This window comes from Hibiscus syriacus, unplaced genomic scaffold (assembly GCF_006381635.1).
Source record: "Hibiscus syriacus cultivar Baekdansim isolate YM2019G1 unplaced genomic scaffold, ASM638163v2 tig00110597_pilon, whole genome shotgun sequence".
Lineage (NCBI taxonomy): Eukaryota > Viridiplantae > Streptophyta > Magnoliopsida > Malvales > Malvaceae > Hibiscus > Hibiscus syriacus.
The window spans coordinates 6,702,338-6,727,943 of record NW_024062795.1 but is presented as its reverse complement, the minus strand read 5'-3'; the positions used below and the strand labels follow the sequence as shown (position 1 = coordinate 6,727,943).

At 36.6% G+C, this 25,606-nt stretch overlaps 5 protein-coding genes and 1 pseudogene across 7 annotated transcripts; 2 read left to right on the top strand and 4 right to left on the bottom strand.

The window, feature by feature from the left end:
* Window positions 1-51: 51 nt before the first annotated feature.
* On the bottom strand, window positions 52-2,398 carry LOC120134478 (BTB/POZ domain-containing protein At1g67900-like). Its single transcript, XM_039150911.1, has 5 exons — window positions 2,279-2,398; window positions 2,122-2,191; window positions 799-2,049; window positions 211-714; window positions 52-156 (listed from the first exon to the last, which is right to left on the bottom strand). The coding sequence occupies exons 1-4, from the start codon at window positions 2,335-2,337 to the stop codon at window positions 217-219; spliced, it is 1,878 nt and encodes a 625-aa protein (XP_039006842.1). The 5' UTR covers window positions 2,338-2,398; the 3' UTR covers window positions 52-156; window positions 211-216.
* On the bottom strand, window positions 1,545-23,330 carry LOC120134480 (eukaryotic translation initiation factor 4B2-like). Of its 3 annotated transcripts, XR_005517172.1 has the most exons (5): window positions 22,057-23,330; window positions 20,014-20,436; window positions 19,461-19,551; window positions 19,159-19,375; window positions 1,545-1,557 (listed from the first exon to the last, which is right to left on the bottom strand). XR_005517172.1 is itself a non-coding variant. In XM_039150913.1 (4 exons), exons 1-4 carry the CDS (start codon window positions 23,226-23,228, stop codon window positions 19,527-19,529), a joined length of 1,560 nt encoding a protein of 519 aa, XP_039006844.1. In that variant the 5' UTR covers window positions 23,229-23,327; the 3' UTR covers window positions 19,383-19,526. The 3 variants fall into 3 exon arrangements, 2 of the variants coding, with proteins under 2 accessions (XP_039006844.1, XP_039006843.1); XM_039150913.1 differs by lacking the exons at window positions 1,545-1,557; window positions 19,159-19,375 and having other exon boundaries at window positions 19,383-19,551; window positions 22,057-22,453; window positions 22,514-23,327; XM_039150912.1 differs by lacking the exons at window positions 1,545-1,557; window positions 19,159-19,375 and having other exon boundaries at window positions 19,383-19,551; window positions 22,057-23,329.
* Window positions 5,418-6,424, top strand: LOC120134296. The gene is made up of 2 exons (XM_039150745.1): window positions 5,418-6,096; window positions 6,399-6,424. The coding sequence occupies exons 1-2, from the start codon at window positions 5,418-5,420 to the stop codon at window positions 6,422-6,424; spliced, it is 705 nt and encodes a 234-aa protein (XP_039006676.1).
* Window positions 12,501-14,682, top strand: LOC120134482 (annotated as a pseudogene).
* LOC120134484 (alpha-L-fucosidase 3-like) lies at window positions 15,295-17,717 on the bottom strand. Its single transcript, XM_039150914.1, has 5 exons — window positions 17,419-17,717; window positions 16,413-16,622; window positions 16,162-16,331; window positions 15,772-16,042; window positions 15,295-15,660 (listed from the first exon to the last, which is right to left on the bottom strand). Exons 1-5 carry the CDS (start codon window positions 17,669-17,671, stop codon window positions 15,401-15,403), a joined length of 1,164 nt encoding a protein of 387 aa, XP_039006845.1. The 5' UTR covers window positions 17,672-17,717; the 3' UTR covers window positions 15,295-15,400.
* A 798-nt stretch (window positions 23,331-24,128) lies between the features above and the next one.
* Window positions 24,129-24,930, bottom strand: LOC120134485 (photosystem II core complex proteins psbY, chloroplastic-like). Its single transcript, XM_039150915.1, has one exon. It carries the CDS (start codon window positions 24,837-24,839, stop codon window positions 24,237-24,239), a length of 603 nt encoding a protein of 200 aa, XP_039006846.1. The 5' UTR covers window positions 24,840-24,930; the 3' UTR covers window positions 24,129-24,236.
* Between the last annotated feature and the right edge of the window lie 676 nt (window positions 24,931-25,606).

Sequence of the window (25,606 nt, the reverse complement as noted above, 5' to 3'; positions counted from 1 at the left end):
ATTATTATATCATGTTGTATCATTATGCACATTTAAATTATTTTTATTTTTAACATACGAGAAGTTACGATTTAAACCAATCAACTGAATTAAGTCTCGGATTTTACATTCATGTTCTTTGATTCTAAGCTAAAATTACAAGGCATTTACTCAAAAGACAACAAGAAAATGAAAGAAAAAGAAGAGAGTATATTTTACCCTTGAAACAAAATTCACTCAGTTCTTTTCACTGCCACTTCTATTGATGGACAACAACTTACTGAACATTTTTTTAGGCCCCGTAGGTAAAGCACAGAAGGCCTTGAACTTGGAATGTCTTCCCATTCCATCCGTATTCACATCGAATTCGTCCAAATGGTCGTCTTCGGCAAGCTTCATCCTTAGTGTCGAAGTTCTCGACTTGGGCGACGTAAGACCCGAAATGCTCCATTGATCGTAGGATCGAATGCTGGTACTAGTGCTTAATGTTCCTTGAGGCCTTGATGGATCAATGTTATGGGCAGCTAAAAGTGCGTTGAGGTTGCTAGGGAGATCGGCTACTTTTCCCCCGGCCATGGCGGCTCGAGTTTGCTCGAAGAAGAGAACTTGAATCACTACTCTTAGAGGGAGTTTTTCATTTTGTGCAGCGTGCATGCAGGCCTCGACGGAGAGTTTTTTGCAGTCGAGTATGCGGCACAACCTTTTCCTTTCGCTCTTGTTTAAACCCGGGTGTGCCTGTACATACAAAATGAGAGCTACAATAAGAACTTATGAATTGAGAACATGAAAAAACACTATTAAGTCAAGATAGTTGGTTACCTTGAGATAAATGTCAATAGCTCGGTAAAGATCATCGTGATCGAGCCGTGAGAAATAGGGGATTGTCTCGGCGATTGCGATGAATTTCGATAGTGGTAAGTTACTATGTCGAGCAATCTCTTGAAGATACCCATCGATGATTTTGGCTACTTTCAGTTTGGAACTGTGTGATGCTGAAGAAGACCTCCTACTTTCTTGAAACTCAAAGTCGATATTCTCGGCCGAACGGGACCTTCTTCTCCTTTCGGATCCGAGCTTCAATCTAGGAGGACTAGTGGGAGGACTCTGTCCTTGTAACATGAATTGTTCCAAAATGGTGAGGACAATGTCTACATCGTAACCGGAACCTGTATCGCTCGAGTCCGATAGAGAGGGTATTAACAGATCAGTGACTCGTGCTTCCTCTAACTGAAGTGCCACTCTTCTAGCCAATTCCATCTTCGAAGACAATGAAACATTAAGAACGTTAGCAGCTTTCAAGAGCTTAAGTAGAAAACTGCAAGAGACAGCGCCTTTCTCTGATGGGAGTAAACTTGCAATCGTTTCCAACAGCAGCCTGTGCTTCGAAGAAACGTCATCATCCGAATCCGAATCCGATGTTCCTCCTCGGTTGGCCTTCACTTTTTTAGATATATTCGGCAGCCATCGAGATGCATACATTTGCAATGCCTCCCCTATGAGATTAGAGGGTATTTTCCCACCGGATTTAATAGCAATCATGGTTCTCCAATAAAGATCTATCCCCAACTCAGCCATGTCCTCTGCCCACCAACATTTGGTCACCGGTTTATGCCGCCAGCTCTCGGTTCCGTTACAAGACATATCGCTAACCCTTCTCGAATGACTATGCGACAAGCTTGCCTTCGAAGGGTTGGTTGAAACTTTCCACGCAACCGATTCGACGCATCTGCTAGTAATTCCAAGGTCTTCACACCATAAAGGAAACGCTTTGGTGCTTTGTAACGTCACTACACAATCTCTCCACCCTTGTAAGATGTAAGAATTAAAGAACACTTGGAGCTTGTACATTAAGTTCCCCTTCTCGACATCTTCCGTCATCTGCAAGTACTCGGCCGCGCATTGCGCCGCCACGATGTTATACGCGCTGAGAGTGATCGTGATGCCGTAACAGAACTTAGCGCAAAGCTCGAACGCCTCGATCCCACCGGGGAAATCGGATAATTGGATTACTTCTTGTGTTGTTTCATAACATAATCTCTGCAACTTCAAACACTTGGACAACAGAGGAAACTGCATATGCAAAAACAAAAAATGTAAGGAATCAACAACTGAAATCAACCAGAATCAAGACAGAAGTTTTACCTTGTGAAGCAGATATTTAGTTCCTTTAACTTCGATTGTAAGATCACTAAGGACTTCAGAAGAAACAGTCCTGCAACCAGAAAATAAAGTTCCATGGCATCTTTCTTGAGAAAATCAAAGCTTAACCCTGAGTTGAATCGGTTCATGAGAATCTTACCTTACGGACTCGGCTGTGTAGAAAGTGTCGGGCCGAGATCCGAGTTTCATAAACTTCATGACCGAGTTTTGTGGGTAATGCGTTATAGTTTCTCTCTGTTTCTCTGGGTTTTATATAAAGCAAAATGGTGACAAGAATCCAAATGAAGCAGCCTACAAGAGCTTTCCGTCGAATCCCATACAGAATCTGATTTTGACATGCGAAACAAAGAATCAAAGATCATGTATACTTCAAACTCTCACCGAGTGAATGAATGCACAAAATTCATTAGATCAATGTAAAATTCTTATGACCATGAGAAAGAGTCAATTTGGCAATGAGTCTTATGACCATGCGATGCCAGCGTGCAATGAGAAAGGCGTGGTCCACTTGTGCCCCTTTTTACTCATCATTGCTACATTAAATTAAAAAAAAATCGAATATATTTAAATGTATAATTATCTTTTATATGACATATATTTAAGAATCGGACATACTTTTTTAAAATTATTTTTCTATTCATAAAGCTTGACCTTAATATTTAGAAACAGAAATAGAATAAAATTTTATTATACCCGAGGCTTGAGCACGGTCCAGTGCCGAGACCCGGGGCTTGTGTTGGCTCGATCAATGGTTACCTTTAGGCAGCTTTGGTGATATTGAAATTTCGTGGGAAAGCTAAGGATACCATGCGGAAATTGAGTGGGCACTGGAGAGAGGTAAAGTCTTTGGGGGTGGGGGCGTAAATTGAAGTCAACCCTACGTTAGATAATGGATGATCCACAAAGACTGTAATGGTCACCCAACGGGGTGGCCACAGCAGACATAGCCTCCTTTAGTAGGACCATCGTACCCCCCACTCACTTCATTGGAATCTCTAAAAAACACAGTTGGACGAGTTATTAGATTTTTAAATAATATCAGAGTTTAAATATAATGATACTAAGAAAATTGAATTAAAAGAGGTGTTTTAAATAGATTCTTTACAATATTTGATCTAAATTAATCGATTAATATATTAGATACTATAATCATTAGATGATAGAGTTGTCACGGTTCCATTTGTTCTTTTGGGGATTTGCTTTGGGAAACCAACTAACCAGAAAATACACAGAATCCAACTTTATTTTATCTGTTCATCCTCGTGCTTGAAATTCTAATGAAGTCCCACCATTTAAGTATATAGTAATACAAAATCATAAAACAAGGAGAGGGGACTGAGACACTGAAATGACGCAGCTGGTGTCTGGTTTGGTGATTTTCTAGTGAGCGAAATGTTACACAAGCTGGTGGTGATATCGCTGTCTGTCTGTTTTGTAATAGCTTTTTAAGGCTTCAAATTTTGTGTTTATTATAGAAAAACGCACACGCACGGCACGACTCGAAGCTTGGCTGTGGCCGGAATCTTGTTGTGCTTCGAGAGACTTATGAACTGTAACCTTCAGAGTTACAGGGGGACCTCTCCAGTGGCCTGTCACACCGTCTTCGGCCTCGGCCTGACCCTGACCTTGCATGGGAACCCAAACTCACTTTCTGCTTTTCCAACTTGGTGTCCCCTCCTCATTTACCTGTTGATTGATATAACCTCATTTGCCTACGTGATCTACTAAATTGAAATTCAAGATCTGATATTTAGATCTATTTGGCTTGTTGATCTATAAATAGTCATAACGACTTTATGTCTAACACAATTAGCTAGAATCATTTAAATACTTCTCAGCAACAATTGAGAGATAGGATCCTTATCGACCATCTCTTTCATAGAGACCCCATTTTCTTCTTTTGCTTTCATAATCTCACAAGAAAACATTAATACTTGTTATCTCATTAGTTGCGATTCATCGTTTAAGTTAAAAAAACGTGAACCTACAACAATCGATGAGATAAATTTGTTCCATCAACCTCATATACATACACGACTAAGGAGTAAGTAACAACATCAATCAGTTCACATTCTAGTTCGGGTTTATGGAAAATCTCAGTCACCATGATTAACCATATGCTAAAGCAAAATGATGGATACTGAACAGGATATGTCTTGTGTTTAGTCAAATTATACGATAATTACTTTGTTAACAACATTACTGTGGTTAATGGACAAGGAGAAATTAGTCAATAAAACATAAGCGTTTTAAAGCTTGAAAAATCACAATTTGAAGTTGTTAAATGATGGGATTTAGCTGCACTTTTGCCCCTCTTTTTGCTGTTTCGGTAGCACAAAAGATGATTCATCCAGCTAAGAAATTGAAAATCCAAGGCTTGAATGAAGGCTGAGGCAACATTGTTTTGCCTTTGATTCTGCTACCAATGATTTGAATGTTCCAATCACTACCTCATCATCTTTAAAACTTTAAGCTTTACACCGGAGTTGAAAAAGTTGGTCGATTACACTAATAAAATAAAGGCTGAAAGCATTGAGCCTGCCAGCTGGGGTTGCTTAGCCATTATAACCGGCAAATTAAAACCCATTTTTATGAACCCGTCAAGTGGTACACGAGGTAAAAAAGAAGATTATTATTTTTATAAATTTTTTATTTTAACAATTACGTTTTTAGTGTGTATGCATTATCAATAGATTAAGAAAATTTTGAATAATAATACACTATAATCTCCTCGTACTATTAATTTTTTTTTATAACTTTAAAAATTATGCAAGCGCATTGGTCTTACTCACCTCTTATTTGCTAATGATCTATTAATCTTCTGCAAAGGCACTGTGAATTCTGTCATTGGGGTCACTTCTGTTCTTGATGTTTTTTATGAAATGTTTGGTCTTAAATTAAATGCTTCCAAATGTGAACTTTTTTCTGTTGGTGCTTCTTATGCTACTATTGAGGAATTGAAATTAATCACTGGATTCAAAATTGGTAGCCTGCCAATAAGGTATCTAGGCATTCCTCTGGTTACAAGGAAAATTGCAGAAAAAGATTGTTCTACCCTTATTACATCATTAAAGCTCGGTTGCATCATTGGTCTGGTAGGGCTTTTCTTACCCTACTCAGTTATTAAAAAGATTGAGTAGTTATGTTCTAGATTCTTCTAGAAAGGGGCTGATAAACCTGCTGCCGGTGCTAGAGTGAGTTGGCAGAAAATCTACCATCCTAAATCGGAGGGAGGTCTGAGACTTAAGAACTTGAAAATTTGAAACAAAGCTTGCATGATGAGCCTCATTAAGAATATTCTGCCTGGTGAAGGATCTTTGTGGGTGGCTTGGCTAAGGAGTTACATGTTTAATACTAATGATTTCTGGTATGTTGTTGTCAAAACTAATATGAGTTGGAGCTTAAAGCAAATTTTGAAGCTAAGGACTGAAGCTTCCTCTATTTTGCCTTCTAACTCCAAGAAAGTTTGTGATATATGGAATGGCATTAGGGTGAAGAATCCTAAAGTTCATTGGCACTCTCTGCTATGGTTTCCTCTTCTTATTCCTAAACACAGCCTTATTGCTTGGATGATATTTCTTGACAGACTCCCTACAAAAGAAAGACTTCACCGAATGGGGGTTGATAATGAATGCCACTGCATCTTTTGTGGTGCTGGTATAGAAACCAGAAATCACTTATTTTTCGAGTGCCCGGTTGCTACTGCATTATGGTTTGCAATCTTCTCTCTCAATGGTCTTCGGTTTAGGCATCTTTCTTGGGATTCCCTTTATGATTGGGATGTTGCTACTTGGAAGGGTATATCCCTTCTCACTTCTATAATGAAGATTTCGTCAAATGCATTAATCTACATAATCTGGAAAGAAAGAAACAAGAGGTTTTTTCAATGTCATGCCTCAACTGTTGAAGCTATGTTCAGTACTATCAAGGAAATTGTTGGATTTCAACTAAGGGCAGGTCTATTAATAGATTAGACAATGTTAATATTACTCTTTGTAATCAATGGGATATAGTTTGATTTTGATTGATTGCCATTTTTGTTTTTAAGGCAATCTTTGTAAATTCGAACACTGTTTGTTTTTTTAGCAATTTACTGCTCTTTGGATAATAAAATCAAATTATCAAAAACAAATATTAGAATTGATAGTGATAAACTGAATATAGACCGTAAAACGAATATTTACTAACGACACTGTTAAAATAGGGAAGAAACACAAAGTCCCATGTGTCTGCTGTTGTTATATCCTTGGTGTTTACAGTTGTGAATGCAAGCACAGTGGACTGAGGTTGACCCATCTTCTGATTTGTTGGTGTGGGTTCATATCAACTTTATTAAAGTTGACAAACAAATACGTGTCGTTCGATCTTAGATTTTAGGGTTTGATGTTTGAAATTGAACGTATTTCTTTGGTTATCCATAGTTGCATTATTGATAAGCAACACTCTTATTTGTAGTTAAAAAAGTGAATAGAAAATTAGTTGCAAAAGATGAGCAATTTGGGTATAAAAGTTAATCCAATGGTTTTTTTAATTTGATTTATAAGGTTAGATGTGCATTTTTAATTATCTGTATTTAATTTATTGATCTATTAATTTATATGTGATATTATAAAATTTTATTATAGATGACTCTCTCAATCTAATTTATTTTATTCATAACGTTATGAATTAAGTCTTTAACCTTATTTAAAGACTCTAATATATCCCTTATGCTTAGAGAATATACATATTAAGATGGATATGTGTTAAATCGAGTCAGACTTTTGGTAGATCAAAATTTGATCCGAGCATATCAACCTTTCACTTGTCAAATAACTCTACTTGAGTTTAAGAAGGCTCCACCCCTCTAAAATCTGACCAAATTTTAGGGATAAAAACTTGTATATGTCCTGATACAACCCATATATATATATATTGATTAGATAAAATAGGGATTTAATTGAAAAAATATATAGAAATATGATTATTAGGCAAATACCCTTAAATATGTAAGGTTAATTATATTTTTTTGGTTCAAGTTGAATCATTTTTCATTTTAAATTTGAACTCAACTCGACCCAACATTATATTTTTTTTAGGGGAAAAAATAACTGACTTGAACTCTTTTTTTTAGATCCCATAGAGCCGAGTTGAAAGTAGTTGATTCCGGATGTCATGCTCATCCTTAATATATATGTATATGTAAATTAATTTTAATTATATTATTTTCTTCTTTTATGGTAAATGAAGGGAAAACAAAACAATCAAGCGAGCACTATTCTTGGTCAAGCCACACCTAGTTAATGTCACTTTTGTTTAAACTAAAGCTACTTTTTCATAGTAAAATCTTTAGGTAAAGATACAGGTCTTCCTGCTTTAACAATCTAAATCTGTCAAGTTTTGCATATTTTTCATCCCAAAGTTGATTGCTTGTCTGCCAAATTTGTCTTCTTTACCGCGACAGAGTGATTGATAAGTTAAATAATTTTAAACCGCAAATCTATTCAATCTCCTTTTAAAAAAACATAATCATATGAATCAATCGGTTTAAACTCCAGATTACATTGTGGACTGAATTTATTTATTATGGCTCCCCCATAACACTTACCGAAAAGCTTGTGAACCTTCATGGAGGAGCAAACTAAACGGAGACAAAGACCGAACAAGACCAGATCAGAATTAGACCGTAGCAAAGCTAGGTTTAGTGCTGTAAATGAGATGACACATATAGCAAGTTACTCGAATTCGATTAAGTTAAAGCTCCGATCAATATTCAATTTGAATAGACAGATTCAAGTTCTTAAGGAGTCGAAACGAGCTAGTTATACATGACTCGAAGGTTTTTAAGCTTCAATTGAAATAAGTTTGAGAATGTTTACAATTCAAGTTTTTTCGAGCTCGAATCAAGTTTCAATTTTTGATTTCAAGTTTGAATCAAATTTAACAATTTTAAACTATCTATTTTTTGAGTCAAGAACAATTTGAAACTTTTTGAATCTATTCGAACTCAATAATATTTGAACTTCACTGGACTCATTTACAGCCCTAAGTCTAGGCTAGTGGATTGGGTTAGCCATGGACGAAGGCTTTCCTTCAGGCCAACAAAAGCCAAATGGGCCACGTTTTGCTGAACTAGTATTATATAAGGTTGGGCTCTACTTTAAGTGCCATAGGCTATCATGCTTCTTTCATCCCCTTGAAAATGAACAGTACAATTTGTGTTTTGTTTTATATTGGAGAGAAAAAGAGAGAATGACTCTTTTTTTCTCTATTCTAAAAAAATATATTATATATTTTGATAGTCACATGATCTTTCATTAATAAGATAAAGTAAGATGTTTAAAAAGTTAAATTTAATTTACGAGATATAAAAAGATGACAATCAAGTGGTCTTAATGATAAAAGGAAATATTATTTTCTTTAGAAGTTCTGGATTCGAGTAATCGGGTGTGTATTGTCAATTATTTTAGATAAACACTATATTATAATCACCTTAAATTATTCAAATAAAAAAATAAGAATTAAAAAGAACAACATTCTTCTTTTTATTAAGACTGCTTAATAAGTTAAATATTAATATTAAGATTTGGAAATGTCGACCCATTTCCTAGTAGGTGGACTATATGCCTAGATCCAAAGACCCCACTCGTCATAATTCAAACACGTTGGTCTTTAGCATTTGTAATCAGGTGGACGAATCGAGTTCAAATATTATTGAGTTTGATTTAATTTAAAAGTTTTAAAATTAAGTTCGATTCGAAAATTTACGAATTTAAAATTTTTTAAGCCCCACTCGAATAAAAAATTGTATATCGACTCGATCTCGAACCCGTACCTTAAATACATAAAAGTCTTATATTATATATATTTTTAAAAAATGACATATAAATGTTAATATTATTAATGATTTAATTTAAAAACCTAAAATTTCAATATATTATTTTTTTGAGTAACTCGCGAGTTTTTCGAGTCGAGTATCAAATAGCTCACTTTGGCTCGTTAAGAATTCGAGTCGAGTTCGAGCTTGAGCTCAAGTCCATTCGATTCGAGTTTTGACTGAACTTTGATTGAGTCGATCTTTATTAACTCGCAATCTATCTTGTCTCATTTATAGGCCTAATAACTACTAAACGTCAAACGACGGCGATGACGAATATTTCATAGGATAGGACTGTTGTTAACAAGTCATTAAGTATTTAATTATATTTTATCTTGGGTTAATATTTTAAATTTTTTAAGATATTAATATCGAATTTAAAATTATATATGAATTCTTTTTAAATTTATTATGATTTAGATATTACTATAAATTAGTCATGTTCATGCTTTTTAGATATATATATTCATATATATTTTGATTATTAATATGATTATACATTATAATAGATAGAAATTCTAACGTTAGAGATATAACAAAAATTCTCCACATTTATTATAAGAATAAGAATGATTCTTTTGATCTAATTTAGTTTTATCATGATACTAGAAATTACATTTTAAATTACATTTTAAAAAAATAATCTCTCATATCATAAAATAATTACATTTTTTTTGAATTGAAAGAAGCCTAAACAAGCAGGCTAAAGTTTAACTATCATGAAAATAGTTTGCTGGGAGGTCACTGGCTAAAATGCTCTCCGGTTCTGCAGGTGGGGGGTATCGTGAATCACTAATTGAAAGTGATGAGGTGGAGCAGTCTTTGTGGTTAGCTTGTCTGCGACTTGATTCTCCTCACATGGAATCCAAAGGATGTCCGTTATCCAAGCGCGTTTCCTCATGTTTATTATTGCACGAACGAGCGAGAGAGAGCTGGTAATAGCATTGTGATCGTCGAGAAGGTGTACTACTTGTTTGTTGTCCGTTTGGATTTGAAGGATCTCAAGGCCATAATCCCATGCTACTTGAAGTCCGACATAAATCGTCCATAACTCAGCTTGAAGAAGAGTGGATACACCAATGTTTTTTGCGAAACTACCCAACCAGCTACCAGAGGAGTCACGAAGCACACCTCCAATGGAGCCATCTCCAGAATGGGTTGCAACACCGCCATCGGTGTTAAGGCAGAACCATCCCGCAGGGGGTGGTTTCCAATGGCCTTGGTCATGTGTGTTTTGATGCACAGGGGTGTTGATGGTAGGAGAAGACTCAAAATGACGGGCCCAAGCTATGCTGCAATGAAGGACAACTTCTCTAGAATTTGAATCAGCGGTAAACACCATCTCATTCCTTTGCTTCCATATCTGCCAAGCCAAAGAAGCAAATAGAAAAAACCATTGTGTATTAAAAACGACATTTGTACCCGACTTGGAGAGGTTGGATAACTACCAATTTGGTAGATTCAAAGAACAGAAATCCTGCTACGATGATAAAGGAAGCACTTGATTCCATAAAGAACGTGCCATATTGCAGTCACGGAGAATATGGAGAATGCTTTCCTCGGCGCAACCACAGATGCGACAAGAAGGGTCGTAAGTGAGGGATCGTTTACATCTCTCTAAGTTGGTCATAGGCTTCTCTTTAAGCGCAAGCCATAAAAAGAAGCGAATCCTTTGAGGAATCTGCAATTTCCAAATAAAATTCCAATTTTTATTCTCATCATCCCATTTTTGCTCAAGCAGCCATTGATAAAACTAGTGGCAAAGGTTCCAGTGGGTGTCCATCTCCAAGTACAAATATCAAGGCCATCAGACACATTAGGTGGTTTGATGTTCATAATGCGTGGGATTGCAGTAGGCAATAATAAGTTTGAGAGTAATTCAAAATCCCAAGTACCATAAAGAGTCACCATGTGGCTGGTTTTCAAAGAAGTGTCGATGCTATTTTGCGACAGAGCATAAGGTCTAAGAGATCCAAGAGAGGGTAGCCAAACGTCATCCCAGAAATTGATAAGGGTGCCATTACCAACTGACCACGCAAGGCATTTCCGGAGAGAAGGCCACGCCTTTGATAAACCTAGCCAAAGAGGAGAGCAACTCGACCTTGAAATTGTAGCAGGGCAAGTTTCCGTGACTTTATACTTTTGGCGGAGTTGAATCCAGTAAGCATCAGGACGAGTCGCTAAAGCAAAACCAATTTGTAACATAGAAGTAGTGTTCCTGGGATCCCAAGACCACCTCTGGCAATCGGAGGACATTGCATAATGGTAGATTTAACTAAATATTAGTAATAAAGATTTGAAGACATTGCCGACCCATTTCCAAATAGGAGGACTTGATGTCACAATCCAAAGACCTCACTCGTCACAGTTCACACATGCTGGTCTCTAGTCTTTGTAATCAGGCTCAAAGCATGACTACTAAACGACGGTGCTACGGGTTTTCTACGGCATTATTAGGGATTAGCACGGACATGAATTTAATGAATTTCAACTTGACTCATATTTATTAGATTGGGTTAATAAGAAAAACGAGTTCGGGTGAGGTTAGATCAGATTTTTTGAAGTATAAGTTTGGGTTAGGTTGAATTCGGGTTTAGGATAAAAAATACCTATTCGATCTAAAAATAATATAATTATACCTTGTATATTTAGAGATAATTATAATAATATAACTCTATATTTTCTCAATTACATCTCTATCATCGAATGAAATTAAAAATTATATACATTTGTATTAGATCGGGTGTATGTTTTATCTCAAAAGACAAATCGTGTTTTGAGTTAGCTAAAATTATCCAAAATCTTGTCATAATTAGGTTTTAGGTGGAAGATGCATTTTTCTTGGGTCGGATCAGGTTGATCGGAAACTCGACCCATGCCCTTCTTAAATTAAAAATAAAAATAAATTGATAGGATATATAAATAATAAGAATTAAATGTTTAATCATTATAATAATTTTATTAACTATAGATGCTTTTGATTGACACAATTTAAATAGTTAAATAATTTAATTAATTAAATTAAAAGAAAAGTATTAAATAAAAATTTCTACAATTTAGTGGTCATATATTATTTATTCTAATAAAAATATGTATAAAAATGAGATTATAAATATAATTCAACGACTATAATAAGTATTAAACCAAGACGGAAATGGGAAGGTGGGGGTACAAGTAGAAATCTCTCTCTTTCACGTTGGGTATTATTCGTCTTTACATCTGCCACCCATTAACAGAGAGACACCAGCTCTTTATTTTGAAGTTTTATATATTTTTCTCCTATATTTGTCATTAATTATTATTGATTATTTTGTATTAAACGAACCATTAAAGTTAGATATTTTCCTTCTACTTGTTTGTGAGAAAGTTTCTCTTCGGCCCTTTGGCTTCTAAGAGAGATTAGACAAGGAAATAGGGAGCCAGGGAGATCTCGATAGCTTATTTCTTCAAGCTCATCTTTCTGGGTTTTCTCAACACTGGCCTAAAAATATTTCCCTTTCTCAGATTTCCTTTTGTAAAATGTGGTGGATGATGAATGAAGGAGGCGGCCATTATTGTACCAAAAAAACTGATGATATCTGTGGAGGTGTTTGCGGCCAGGTACTTTCACTATTCTTATAATCTTGTATATGTTTCAATTTTTGGGTTGAAGTTAGCTGCTTGATATTACCTGCTAATTTGGTTGTTTTCTGGGTTTTGATTGAATTTTGAGCAAATGCCTTTGTCTTTTGATTTGGGGATTTGGAAATCATAGCTGCTGATTTGTTATCGATCTGATATTATTTTTGTCTAATTTCTTTGAAGGTAAATCGTAAAGATGTAATAAGTAATCTGGGAAAAGAATCTGAAAGGGGATCGCCGTTCGCAAATGAGCTGCATATATTCATTCCCTTGCGTTTTCCTATTATCTGGTTTTCCCTTTCCAAACTGTTATGCCTACTGTGTTCAAGATGATTTCTTTGATTCCCTGCTGGATTTATAATATTCATGTTTCCATATATCGGTTTGTGTCATATGGATCCCGCCCATAATACTAAATTGCCGCCGCAATGCATTGTAACGGCTGTACGATAACGTATTTCAAAAGTAATCGCGACATCATAATCATTTAATCCATAATATTCGCATTCGTGACACTGCAGTCGCAACCGTAATTTAGTATTATTCAAAAGTCATCACGACATCATAATCATATCATCCGTAATGTCCGTAATGCGACACTGTAGTTACAATGTAATTTAATATTATAGTATTATGATGTATCCTAATAGATTTGAATAGCGTTAATATGGTATTGTCTCTATGGTACAGGAATCAAGCCGGCTGAGCTTGTCTAGAATCCGCTGCATACTGCGTGGCATTGATTTGAAAACATATATTTTCCTATTTATACTGTCTCCGACGTGCATATTCGGTGTATATGTTCACGGGCAGAAAATTTCCTACTTTTTCCGGCTTCTATGGGAGTCTCCACCCAAGCCTTTTCATGATATTCCCCATTATTATCACGAGAATGTATCGATGGAGATGCTCTGCAAACTACATGGTTGGAGGATTTGTGAATTCCCGAGACGGGTTTATGATGTGGTGTTGTTTAGCAATGAAGTCGATATTCTTACCATTCGATGGCAAGAGTTGTACCCTTACGTAACGAATTTCGTTCTTCTCGAGTCTAATTCAACTTTTACCGGAATCCTGAAGCCTGTGGTTTTTGCTAGTCATCGAGATCAGTTTAAGTTTGTTGAGCCGAGGTTGACTTATGGAACTATTGGGGGAAGGTTCAAGAAAGGAGAAAACCCATTTGTTGAAGAGGCTCTGCAGCGAGTAGCATTGGATCAGCTTCTCAAAATAGCAGGAATTTCCGATGATGACTTGCTGATAGTGTCGGACGCCGACGAGATACCGAGCACGCATACTATCAACCTCCTCAGGTGGTGTGATGACATACCTCAAGTTCTTCACCTTCGGCTGAAGAATTATCTTTATTCTTTTGAGATCCTTGTAGATAACAACAACTGGAGAGCATCGGTCCATCGGTATCAGACTGGTAAAACAAGGTATGCACATTACTGGCAGACGGATGAGATCTTGGTGGATGCAGGGTGGCACTGCAGTTTTTGTTTCCGTCGCATCAGCGAGTTCATATTCAAGATGAAAGCTTACAGTCATAACGATCGAGTGAGGTTTTCCCCTTTTTTAAACCCGAAACGAGTTCAAAGAGTAATTTGCAAGGGTGCTGATCTGTTTGACTTGCTGCCGGAAGAGTACACATTCAAGGAATTAATTGGGAAAATGGGGCCTATTCCTCATTCCTTCTCAGCTGTTCATCTTCCATCGTATCTCCTAGAGAATGCTGATAAATAAGTTTATTCTACCTGGAAATTGTTTGAGAGAACATGAGTGATTCTTTTAATCACCTGTAAAGGCTAATCAGAAAGTTCAACTGAACTATTAATGACTGCGACGTGTGACCGAGCAGTGTTGTTCACTGGTGATCGGAGACTTGGATGAATGCTTGGAACCTCTAGGTATGTATAGCCAGGATCGTCCTGTATCAGACAGCTTTTAGCTGTTTGAGATTCCTGTGATTTCCCTATGTTGGGAAGTTTTGTTTTGAGACAATTTTCATACATGTATATTGAATTCCTTATTTGTTCCAGGGAGATAATTTGTTGGAAGTTCTTTGATGTGTTTGCAGTGCACTAAATTTGTTTAATACAAGTTTGGTATGGAGTTTTTCCAGGTAAATATTGAATTTGCCTAAAATAAATATTTCTCCATTAATTCTAGTGAATAGATCGACAAATAGGGCATGTACCATGCTTGTTCCCAAACCATTTCTTTAAGCAACCTTTGTTAAAAAATGTTCGCAAGACAACTCACTCGCCTCCTCATCGTCTTCGAACCTGGTTAGACACACAAAAGTGTCTGTTTCCAAAACCGACGAGGACGACGACAAGGAGCATCGGTCATGGCACAAAGACTTGAACAGTGTTGTCGAAATTCTTCTCTCCCATGTATTGTTCATCGTCTCTTCTTCTGAGTCATCAAAGTAGTGTTTGTAAATGGGCTGACTTGGTTTTATTCTTTAGTGTACGAATTTTCGACTTTTTGGCCTTTTCAATGTTGCAGGCAATTGTTTCTGGCCTTTATAACGGACATGGGGGGAAGAATGTTGCTGACTTTGTTGTACAGTAATTTGTTTGAGACGATGAAGGATTTTAAAGGAAATTATGAAAAGGAGGAAGCAGTAATTTTTCATGATAATTGATTTAAATCACTTCAAATAACTTTAAAAATAAGTTCCATGAGTATAAATACTATATGTAGCAGCAGATTCAGCCAACACATCCATTGCCTTGCATACACATTGAGGAACAACTAACAAGAGTTGAATTCTTCTCTCTAGTTCCTATGACAGGCCATGTTTAATGGATTCGGAGGGTCCGAAAACGAACCGTCGACAATGTGTTTAAATATGTACCGATTAGCGCCTTCCGTAAAGTGCACGCCGTCCCAATTTACATGACTTGAAGGATCTTTGCAAGGAGCTGCCACTAACACATCCTTCCCATGTTTATGAACCTTTCCTCCACACCCCAAGTTCTTGTTGTAATTGTACTTTCCACCATGGCCGCAGCATGTTCTAAGAGGTTGATCGAACCCTGCATTTTCAGATATAACATCGATTCGAGTTCAGTGTTTTACGAATGTAATGATTGATTTTTGATGAATTCTTATTGTAAATTTGAACTCTAAAAATGAAATGGACTCACCATGCTTTTTCCCTTGGCTAATTAGTGAATACTTCACGGAGTAAATATCTACGTAGGTGATTGCAGCATGTGGCAAATCTTGGCGCAATTGTTCAACCGTCTTCTTCAATCCACGGTTGAAAAATCGGGCTACTTCATTGAACGGCGAAGCACATCCGTATCTATCGATCTGACCCGCCAGGACAGGGATACGCTCCATGACATACGGTAAACACCCGACTGGACCGGTATTGTGTATCCAAAAGTATCTGCCTCCTATGTCATATATATACTGCAAATTACATACAAATTACACCCTGATAATCACTAGTAAATCGATTTGAACAGTTGGTTCGACGAAGAACGCAGGTGTTTGTTGTTCGCAAGGAGATAAAGATGTGGTTCACGAACCTTGATTATAGTCTGGAACTGATCAAGCACATCGGGCACATAAGCCTTAACCTCGTCTACGGTCATGTTTGAGAAGTAACCGGCAGTGAGATCGTTTTGGCCAATATCAAAGGTGTACAAGGCACTCGAGAAGTCTTCCTCTTTTGGCAACAAGGTTTCATAAACACCACCTAAAGACACCATTCAAATCGATCTTTACCCGAAAAACATAGGTATCGGAATCAAATCAGTGGATGGTATCGATTTAGTACCTCGTTTACGCATCGTTTGCGACCTTGAATGAAAATCATGGAACTCGTAATATTGAACGTTCAAGGAGACGGGGCTGAAACCGCTTTGATGCAAAGTAGTGTTTTGAGGTCTAATGGTTGAACCGGCAGTGGCAAAGTTAGCTCCATGGGTGAAGTTGGTTCCCAGGGAGTCGAGAAATGCACTTAGATACGGTAAACCAAGCCTCTCAGCTAAACAGAAAAATATTAACAACTCCGTTGTTGAATATAAGACGGCCACGTAAGAATTGAACAAGGAAAATAGAACAGCACAAGGGAGAGAAAGGGAAAGAGAATAAAAAGAGTTAAATAAGGAAAATCAACAATAGACAATTATGACTAATATTATCTATGTCGTAAAAAAAACAACTTTAGATATTTTAAAATAATATTTGTTCATAATTGTTATTAATTATTGATAATGTATATACGATTTTACAAATACAATTGTTTTATATAAAATCTCAAAAAGAGAATAATATTTTTAATCATTAAGTTAAAGAATGAGTTTTGAAGTATTTTTTTAATTGTTGTCTGCTGGTTGTTGAATATATTAATCATTATAGATATGGTAAATATTCTTCTCGTATTCTTCGGGTGCCGTATTATATAGTTAGATATAATTTGAACTTGGGACCAGTTTTATAATTATTAAATTCTAAAGCGAGGATTCACATGCAGTCCCTAAACTCCAGATTGCACGTTTTACTAATTTTCTTTTATCGGAATCCGGACTCATGCATGATTCTTATAGATAAGATAGGCCCATTCTTTGGTGGTCACGACAAAAAAACATTGTTTACTTTCGCTATGCGTCGGTGGATACAATTTAAAATTATATATAATTTTAACTTAAAATTTTCAAAATTTCAATCCCAAGATTTAATTATACTTGAGACGAAAAGGAAGAAAAAGATGACCACAGACTGAGATGTCTGGTGAAACAAAACTCTCCCCGGAAACATTGAAATGAAGAGATAGAAGGTACCTATGAAGTCGATGACAAGGCGGCCGTCGCAGTAGCGGCCAACGGGGTGGCCGAAGTAAGACATTCCATTTGGAGGAGGAGCTTGACCGAATGCAGCTGACAAGCCTCCGGTGTCGGAGTTGGAGTCACCGAAGTTGAATACTGCTGGGAAATGGCATGGGGTTTTAGCATTTACCACCGACGGTGGATTGAGGTTCACTAAAGTGAGGACAAATATAGCGATAACTAAGACGGAGGACCCATCCCAAGCCATACGTAGAACAAGATACTAAAAGATTGGAAAGAGAGAGACTGAGAGATTTTGCATCTCCATGAAGAGAATGGCCACTTATATACCATATAAATATTATATAATATTAAAATAATCATAGTTGTAAAAGAATCTTTTTTATTGAAAGATTTTGAACTCCTTTTTACCCTTGTTTACTGTTAATGAAAAATGATTGCTTGTCGTTTGTTTGTTGGCGATTCATTCTTTTTAGTTTGAACAGAAAATCATGATTAATTATTGATTCGTATTTGAATGAAGAAGGGAATATATTATTATGAGGAAGAAAGGTCGACCAATTATTTGTCGTTCATCTATGTTTTTAGTACATGTGTCAGTCGTAAGATCATTATGATTATTCTGATCATGCTAGAAAGATTTAATGATTAGACTTTTGATTTTATCTTGATGAATCACATGAGTGTATTAAGGTTCTTATATATACATTGTAATTGACTTGCAGATTTGTGCTCGGAAGACACAAGCTTCTATGAATTCTGATAAGCGGAAAGATATGTATGAAGATAAATTGCTGATAAAGTTTCGAAAAATCTGACGTGGAGGTTGAAAGGTAAAGTGTCGACAAATCCAACATGGTGGAGGCTGGAAGGTTTTCAGAAGACGTCTCCAAAGATATAACAATTGTCCACAAAGAGTTCGTAGAGATCAATCACTAATGAAATATTAACAGATCCAATGTGATGGAAGCTAAATCAGTAATGAAATATTAACAGATCCAATGTGATGGAAGCTAAAAAGTTTACGAAGTAGTCGCCGGTGTCCTTTTGTCTTTTGAGCTTCTCCTTCAGGTTGATGGTGGCCAATGGCTCAAACTAGAGATGCACATAGCCGGATTTAAATCCGATCCGGATCGGATAAAAATAGATCCGATTTTTTCATTAAGCCAAAAAACCGGTTTATAAAAAAATCGGTTCGGATTATAACCGGTTTGGAGAGCCGGATGATGTAACTGGTGTAACCGATTTCGGTTTGAAAAAAACCGATTTTTAATCCGGTAAAAAATTCGATCATCCAATTTTTTAAACCCCAAACCGAATTTTTAAACCCCAGACCGGATTTTTAAACCTCAAACCAAATTTTTTTTCAGATTTTTTCAAACCGATTTTTTATCCAATAAAAAATCCGATCGTCTAATTTTTTCTCAAACCGGTTATACTATCCGGTTTTAAAATATCCGATCCGGTTTTAAAAAACCCGATTTTTTCCAAATTCGATTTCGGATATTTTTTACACAAAATTGAATATTCGGATTTTTTGTGAACCTCTGGCTCCAACCAGTGTGTTAAAACTGTGTTGTGGCTCTTAAGCAAATTAAGTCCAAACAACTTGTAATCGGGTTGATTGTAAGTTGACAAGTCTATGAATAATAACACTTCATTATTTGCAGCACTTGTAAAATAAAAAATATACATGACCAGTTGATCAATGCTAGAAAAAAAAGGTTCCATGACACGCCAAAACAAAGAAAGCAGCCTGAAATTCACCAACCACCTCAACACTAGACTCTTCTCTATAACATTCCAAAGGAATATTAAAGATAAAACTGGTGAATCACTCAATGTTTCTAGTCCCTATCAAATATAGGCAGGCTCCTTGCTCTACAAGGAAAACAAAAATAGCCAGAAAGAAGGGGAGACAAATGGTGGAAAGGCCATTTTTACATGAAAGTACCCAGATTATCCCATAGTTCCTTGTTCCAATACTCAAGAATCCTTGCTCCACTTTACCAGAGCAATAAACAATAAGGTAACAAAATATTATTGGTCCATGTTGTCAAAATTCATCTGACAGAATTCAACAAAACAATTCCGATCATGGTTCACCATCTGTCCCTCGATCTTGACCTGCAATATTTTAAAAAAAGATCACAATTTCATTTGTCTGGTTTCTATGAGCAGATATGCAGTTTTGAAGACTAATATTACAATGTGCAACAACATGACTACGAATGGCAGTTTGGAGTTAGACAACTCGTAAGAACTACAGATCATGGAACCACGCGGAATTAAAGCGGATGCTTCATTTGATTAACATGTATCGGTACTAGACAGGGACAGAATAAAAATGCATCTTAAGAACCTTGGTTTCTAATTAACCAAAAAAAAAGGCTTCAAATATGCATGAATAAGGACCTTAGAATATATCACATCTTAAACTTGCAAATTCTTCTAATTATTTGTATCAATGAAATAGGCGGGGGTAGCCGAAATATTCAGATAAGGAGGTCAAGTTTTCCATGAAGATTGGGTAAAAGAAAAAGAAGGAAAGGCACGAGAGATATAGCTGCTGATATTTTATACCCTTACCTGTCCATATCTCTGTTTCCCTGAAATCCCCTATCCCTGCCACCTTGAAATCCTCCCTTAAATCCTCTTCGCTCATCACCAGGCCTTGTCCATGCATCTCTAGTACCACGAGACCTAGGCCTATCCATGAACTCCACACTTCTAGATCCATCAATAGATCCAGACTGCAAAGGAGGTCTGTCAGGGAAGCTGCCGGTCCTGCCAGCTCCAGAACCAGGCCTTTCAACACATTTCTGCCCAAATCTAACTTTGTTCTCCAAATCTTGAATCAACATCTCTAATTCCCTTTCATTGTGACTAAGTTTTTCACGTAAAGAGTGTTGGTCCCCAGCAGATTCTGAACTTGGCGTCAATTTTTTCTCAAGCTCCTTCTTTAAGTTATCTATTTCCTCTTTCAATATCTTTTCCTCTTCTGTTTCCGGCCTGAAACATTTTCTTTTCTCATTAGAAATGAAGAACATAATGGTGTGGGCAATATATTCAAAAGTTGCTTGCAAACAAGAAAGGAACACAATGGAATTGACACACAATGACAAGCAAGCCATTAGAATAGTTGGAGCATCTGAAACCATCTAAAGATTACAATCTTACACAGGAAATCACAATGAATCACATGAATACAGAAAAGAATTCTGTTAGCACAGAAAAATGGAAAATCACAAAGTAAATTGGTAAATAAGCAGGTAACAGCTTATAACCATTTGCATTAACAATCTCGCAAAAGAATGAAAGATAATATTGCATTAAGTTAACTAAAAGGGAAATCAAGCCATGCAAAAGAAGCGCAGAGCTTGAAATATCACATGATGGCTTAAAAACAAGCACATATAAGCATGAAAACAATAAATATTCAACAGGAGGAATGACAACAAAATGAATTTGAACTAAAACAAAACACTTAAAGTACCATAAAGAAGAGTAGAAGCCTAGCAGTGTTTTAACAAAAAATTATTTGATGGAAGGAAAGGGTAGTAATACCATCATGCCTTATAATATTGGACAGGAAAAAACAAAATTGAAGGCAATAGGTAACTGCCTCCTATATGACCTACCAGTGCATATGCTACTTTCATATGCCCCACATTCACAATTTCGGTAAATAAACAAGTTCAGAACAGTATTAAGGATTGTGCATTTTTGTTGTCTCCATGCACTCAAAGGCAACAAGTGGCAAAGATAACAAACATCAACACCGAATTTAGGAATATGCAAAGAACTAAGCTTAGCTGTCAAAAAAAATGAACATAGAAAGAACCCTCTGGCCCAAAAATGGAAAGAAAAACATAATGTTACTCCCCTAACCCACCAAGAATTGAGTGGTGCTAAGGTAACAGAACACAATATGCTCCACATTGGGGCTTGTTGAATTAGAAGCTTTTATTAAATTTTTTCTGTTCGGTACTCAGAGTCGAATGTTCATTTCTAAAATGGATCCCTATACTCATCAAGTACTTCAGTAATCATATGCACTTCAAAGAAAAAGAAAAGATCCGCTCAGTCACAAAAGTATGTTTGGTTAATCTGTTGTTTGCAGCTAAACCGACTTTCTAACATACTAAACATAAGTTCTGTGCTGTATGATAAAGATGTAAGCACAGAAAGAAAAATGTCTCCTAGAACTCCATCTGCCCCAGCTCCCAACAAAGGAAAACAAAAATGCAGATCCTAAAACAACTCAATTCCAAGCATAGTTGTTTAAAGAAAAAAATGGAGAAACCACCAAAATGATTAAATATAATTTATCATATGGTATTGAACTGCACTACATCAACTTCAAAGTCCTAGCAATAAAGGATCTTTTACTGAAAACATGGTATTGTATACCGATGGATTAGGGAGTATAAAACAATATGCAATGACGGCGAGGTGGCAACAGCTAAGGCAATTTACAGAAGCAAATATGGTAAGAACTTTGAAACCATCATTAACAAGTACCAACATTAAATGAAACATATCAAAATCAGTTCACACTTCAAACAAAATCCCACAGGAACAAGTTCGCCATAAATTATGAGCAAAATGATTAGAAAAATGAAATGGAACCTGTCCATCCTGCGACGGTCTAAATCAAGATCAATCTTACGCCAGTCCTGACCTCGCTCTTCCAGCAAAACTTCTCTAGGCTTGGCAGCACCGAAGGGATTGACTTTTGGCCTAGTCTTGATTGCATTTTCAAACCCTTGCTGCTGGGGTCCTTCGGACCTGCTAGATTGTGCACTCGACGGCCTGCTGGAATGAGCGCTGGTAGGCCGACTAGTTTCCTTCTTTGCTTCAATTTCAGAATCCAGCTTCTTCCAATCCAATCCTTTCTCTGCTAACACCTCTTCCCTGGGCTTCGCTGCCCCAAAAGGATTCGATCTATTTGTTTTAACTACAAGCTCATTCACCTCCCCTCGCGGTGGATCCAAAACTAATCTAGGCCTGTCCTCTCTGGTTCCACCTCCACTACCACTACCACCACGTGACCATCTATCAGGCTCCGGTCCAGAATCACGAACACCACTTCGGGACCATCTATCAGGCTCTGGTCCAGAGTCACGAAAACCTGAACCAAATGTCGAAGATCGAGTTGGATTTGACCGTTTTCCAGTCGTCCAATTATCAACCTCATCAGCCTTTGAAAATGCACCAGTTCCAAGCCCACCGTATCGATTTTGCCTGCCCGAATCCAAAGAAGGACTTGCTTTTTTTTCCATTGCCCAATTATCCACCTCATCGGCACGCGAGGGCTGATCAAAATCAGAAACCCTAGAAGGCGGACCCCGTCGTTCTTCATTAAAACCTCCGTGCTGCCTCCTTCCGGAACCCCAAGATCCATCGCTATCTTCACGGTCACGGATACCCCGACCCGCACCTGGACCCGACCTCCCGTAAGATGAAAATCCACCGCCAAGACGTCCGTACTGGAATTCCTCGGAGGAACGTTCTTTGGGCCGGGTCGGGAGGAGCATCATCTCTTCGGGTGTCAGCCTATTGTGTTCCGTTACCTTAGCACCACCCAATCCGCCCCCGCCTGATGAAGAGTATGTCCCCTGGTTAAACTCCGACAGAGACATTTTCTTATTCTTGGGCTTCGCCCTAACGGCTTCCTTCAGGCTAGGGAAACTCTGAGATTCAGCCGTGGGCCCGGAAGCTTCCGCAGCCGCACGTTCCTCCGCTTCTTCTCGTTCGGCCTCGGCGGCCCACGCGCCGATGCGGCCCCAGGGTTTCGACATTTTTGGAAAATATATTATTTCTTTTCTTTTTCTTTTGATATTTTGTTTTCTTTGAGATGTGGGAAAAGATTAAAGAGGGTAAATGAGGCGGGTATAAAAGAAGAGAGGGAAAATGAAATAATTAACCTGGGGCTCCGTTAATAGATCCGGAGCTCCGGTTGCAATCGATGGAGCCTAAGAGCGGGTTACAGTTATTTGGGTAAACTATAAAAGGGTAGTTATTTGAGGTATGGTTCAAGTATTTAAAAATATATTAAACCTTCTCTATATTGTATTTTCAATTAAGTCATATTTTGTATGATAAAATTATATATATCAAAGCATTGTAGATGAATTAGAACTTTATTTTAAAAAGGTAGATTATGTTTCGAGTAGGATAAAGTCACATTAAATCTAGATTATATCAAGTTTTGAATGTCAAATATATTTTTATTGGGTTAGATCGAATTGGACGGAACACGACCATGCCTATCTTCATTCATCAATCAAAAACAAACACAAAAATATAAATAGTACAAACTTAAAAGTTATATTAAAAATTTAGAAATATAAAATTAATTTTAGATATATAAAATTAAATAATAAATAAAAATAATTTAAGGAATAATTTTAGTAATAAAACAATTAACATCCAACAGTTGAAACTGTACGTTTATTACTCTATAGTAAGAATAATATTCTCATATAAATGATTCATGTTAATTAATATGATATATACCATAAAAAATGTCATGTATCGCTATGAATTTTTATTAACTTAATAATTGATTGCTTTATGTAAATTCACAAATATATTAAGAAAAGTTGATTAATTTGAGATAAATATTTGTTATTTAAATATTATTTATATTTAATTTATGAATTGATTAATCTAATTTTATCAATAAATAGAAAAAAAAATACATGAAAATTTTGTTTTTTTTATGTAATTAAAGAGAGTTCCATTCAAATGGTGAATTTGTTGCAATTTACATGCTACTACACCCTCATACAAAGATCAACACTAGCTCACTGAGATCTCATCCTGTTAAGCTGGTTCAGCGCCGGTTGCAGAATATTGTAGGCCACCCAAAGAAGAGCCGGAGCCACCACGAAGAGGAGAAGTGTCCCCCGGTTGTCACTCGAAGCAGCGTCAGCAACCATGGCGATTTCACTCGCCGATGCTTCCGGTGCCGACATGAACCCCGACGCAGCCAACCCACCGAGTCCTAACCCGATGATCACCCCCTTGGTGGTCCTCATTCGGTTCAGCTGGTTAAGTGCAGGTTGAAGGATGTTGAAGAGAACCCAAGCTATGGCCGGGATTATTGGAAGCAATAGGGCTAAACCACGGTTGTCTCCCTCGGCTATTTCGGCTATCTGTTGGGCGGCGAAAGCGGGATTGCATGAGCTGAGGGTGGAGAAAATAGCTCCAGCAATGGCGGTGCCGGCAAGTGAAGAAGAAGACGAAGGGAGGTTTGGTTTTGAGATAGTGAGACCCTTGGGGAGGTTTTGCATGGAGAGGAGAGAGATAGGTTTAGGGTTTGGTTTAGTTGGGCTGGTAATCTTGGTTGAGCTGATGCTTAAGCATTTTGCATTGAGCATCGCCATTGTTGCTACGCTTGCTGCCATTTTCTTTCTTTTCTCTTGTGTGATTGTGCTGCTGATCCCCGGGGGGTGGAGATTTTGTGGGATTGGCAGAGGTTGACGATATGGGGTATGGGGCATAGATTTAATGTAAAGCAAATCAATATTGTCCAATAAAATGAAGATTTCTGGATTCTTCTCTTATCCTCATGATATGATCGGTGAGATATGGACCTCACGTTGAATACTCATCACAAGTTTCTTATCGTCTCAGTTTCTAAAACATTAATAGCCCCTTCATTTCGCGTAAATATTTTTTATTATTCAGTTTTAATTAAATTAATCAATATAATTAGATAATTTTATTTCATATTATTGATTAATAGATAAAAAACTAAAATTCAATTATTAATTAATTCGGTTCAAAATTGATTTTAATTGAATTGATTAAAATCACCAAACATATTAGATATTTAATACGTTATATATATTACATATATATTTTAATCACATACCTATTAAGAATCAAAATTGAACTACTCCTTCCGCCTTATTAAATCTAAAAATCAAAATTTCTAAACCTTAATTGTGATTGTTTTAAATATTTTAAATAATTAATATTTTTATAATAAATATTTAAAAATTACTTAATTGAAGATTTTTAAAATATTTTTTCATAATTTTATCAATAATAAATTTTAAATAATAATGACTCAAAATAAAAAAATTGACAAAAAAATCAATAACGAAAATAATTAAAAAGATAGAGGAAATACTCTTTAATTGCATAAAATCTATTAAAATTTCAGTAC

Coding starts and splice junctions, on each gene's coding strand:
- LOC120134480 (XM_039150912.1), bottom strand. CDS start 23,228: ATGTCGAAACCCTGGGGCCGCATCGGCGCGTGGGCCGCCGAGGCCGAA. Junction 20,437..22,056: donor GACCGTCGCAGGATGGACAG/GTTCCATTTCAT, acceptor AAAATGTTTCAG/GCCGGAAACAGAAGAGGAAA. Junction 19,552..20,013: donor GGAAACAGAGATATGGACAG/GTAAGGGTATAA, acceptor AAAATATTGCAG/GTCAAGATCGAGGGACAGAT.
- LOC120134484 (XM_039150914.1), bottom strand. CDS start 17,671: ATGGCTTGGGATGGGTCCTCCGTCTTAGTTATCGCTATATTTGTCCTC. Junction 16,623..17,418: donor CCTTGTCATCGACTTCATAG/GTACCTTCTATC, acceptor TTTTCTGTTTAG/CTGAGAGGCTTGGTTTACCG. Junction 16,043..16,161: donor AGTTCCAGACTATAATCAAG/GTTCGTGAACCA, acceptor TGTAATTTGCAG/TATATATATGACATAGGAGG.
- LOC120134478 (XM_039150911.1), bottom strand. CDS start 2,337: ATGAAGTTTATGAAACTCGGATCTCGGCCCGACACTTTCTACACAGCC. Junction 2,192..2,278: donor TACACAGCCGAGTCCGTAAG/GTAAGATTCTCA, acceptor TTCTGGTTGCAG/GACTGTTTCTTCTGAAGTCC. Junction 715..798: donor CTATTGACATTTATCTCAAG/GTAACCAACTAT, acceptor TTGTATGTACAG/GCACACCCGGGTTTAAACAA.
- LOC120134296 (XM_039150745.1), top strand. CDS start 5,418: ATGAGCCTCATTAAGAATATTCTGCCTGGTGAAGGATCTTTGTGGGTG. Junction 6,097..6,398: donor TGGATTTCAACTAAGGGCAG/GTCTATTAATAG, acceptor TGGTGTTTACAG/TTGTGAATGCAAGCACAGTG.
- LOC120134485 (XM_039150915.1), bottom strand. CDS start 24,839: ATGGCAGCAAGCGTAGCAACAATGGCGATGCTCAATGCAAAATGCTTA.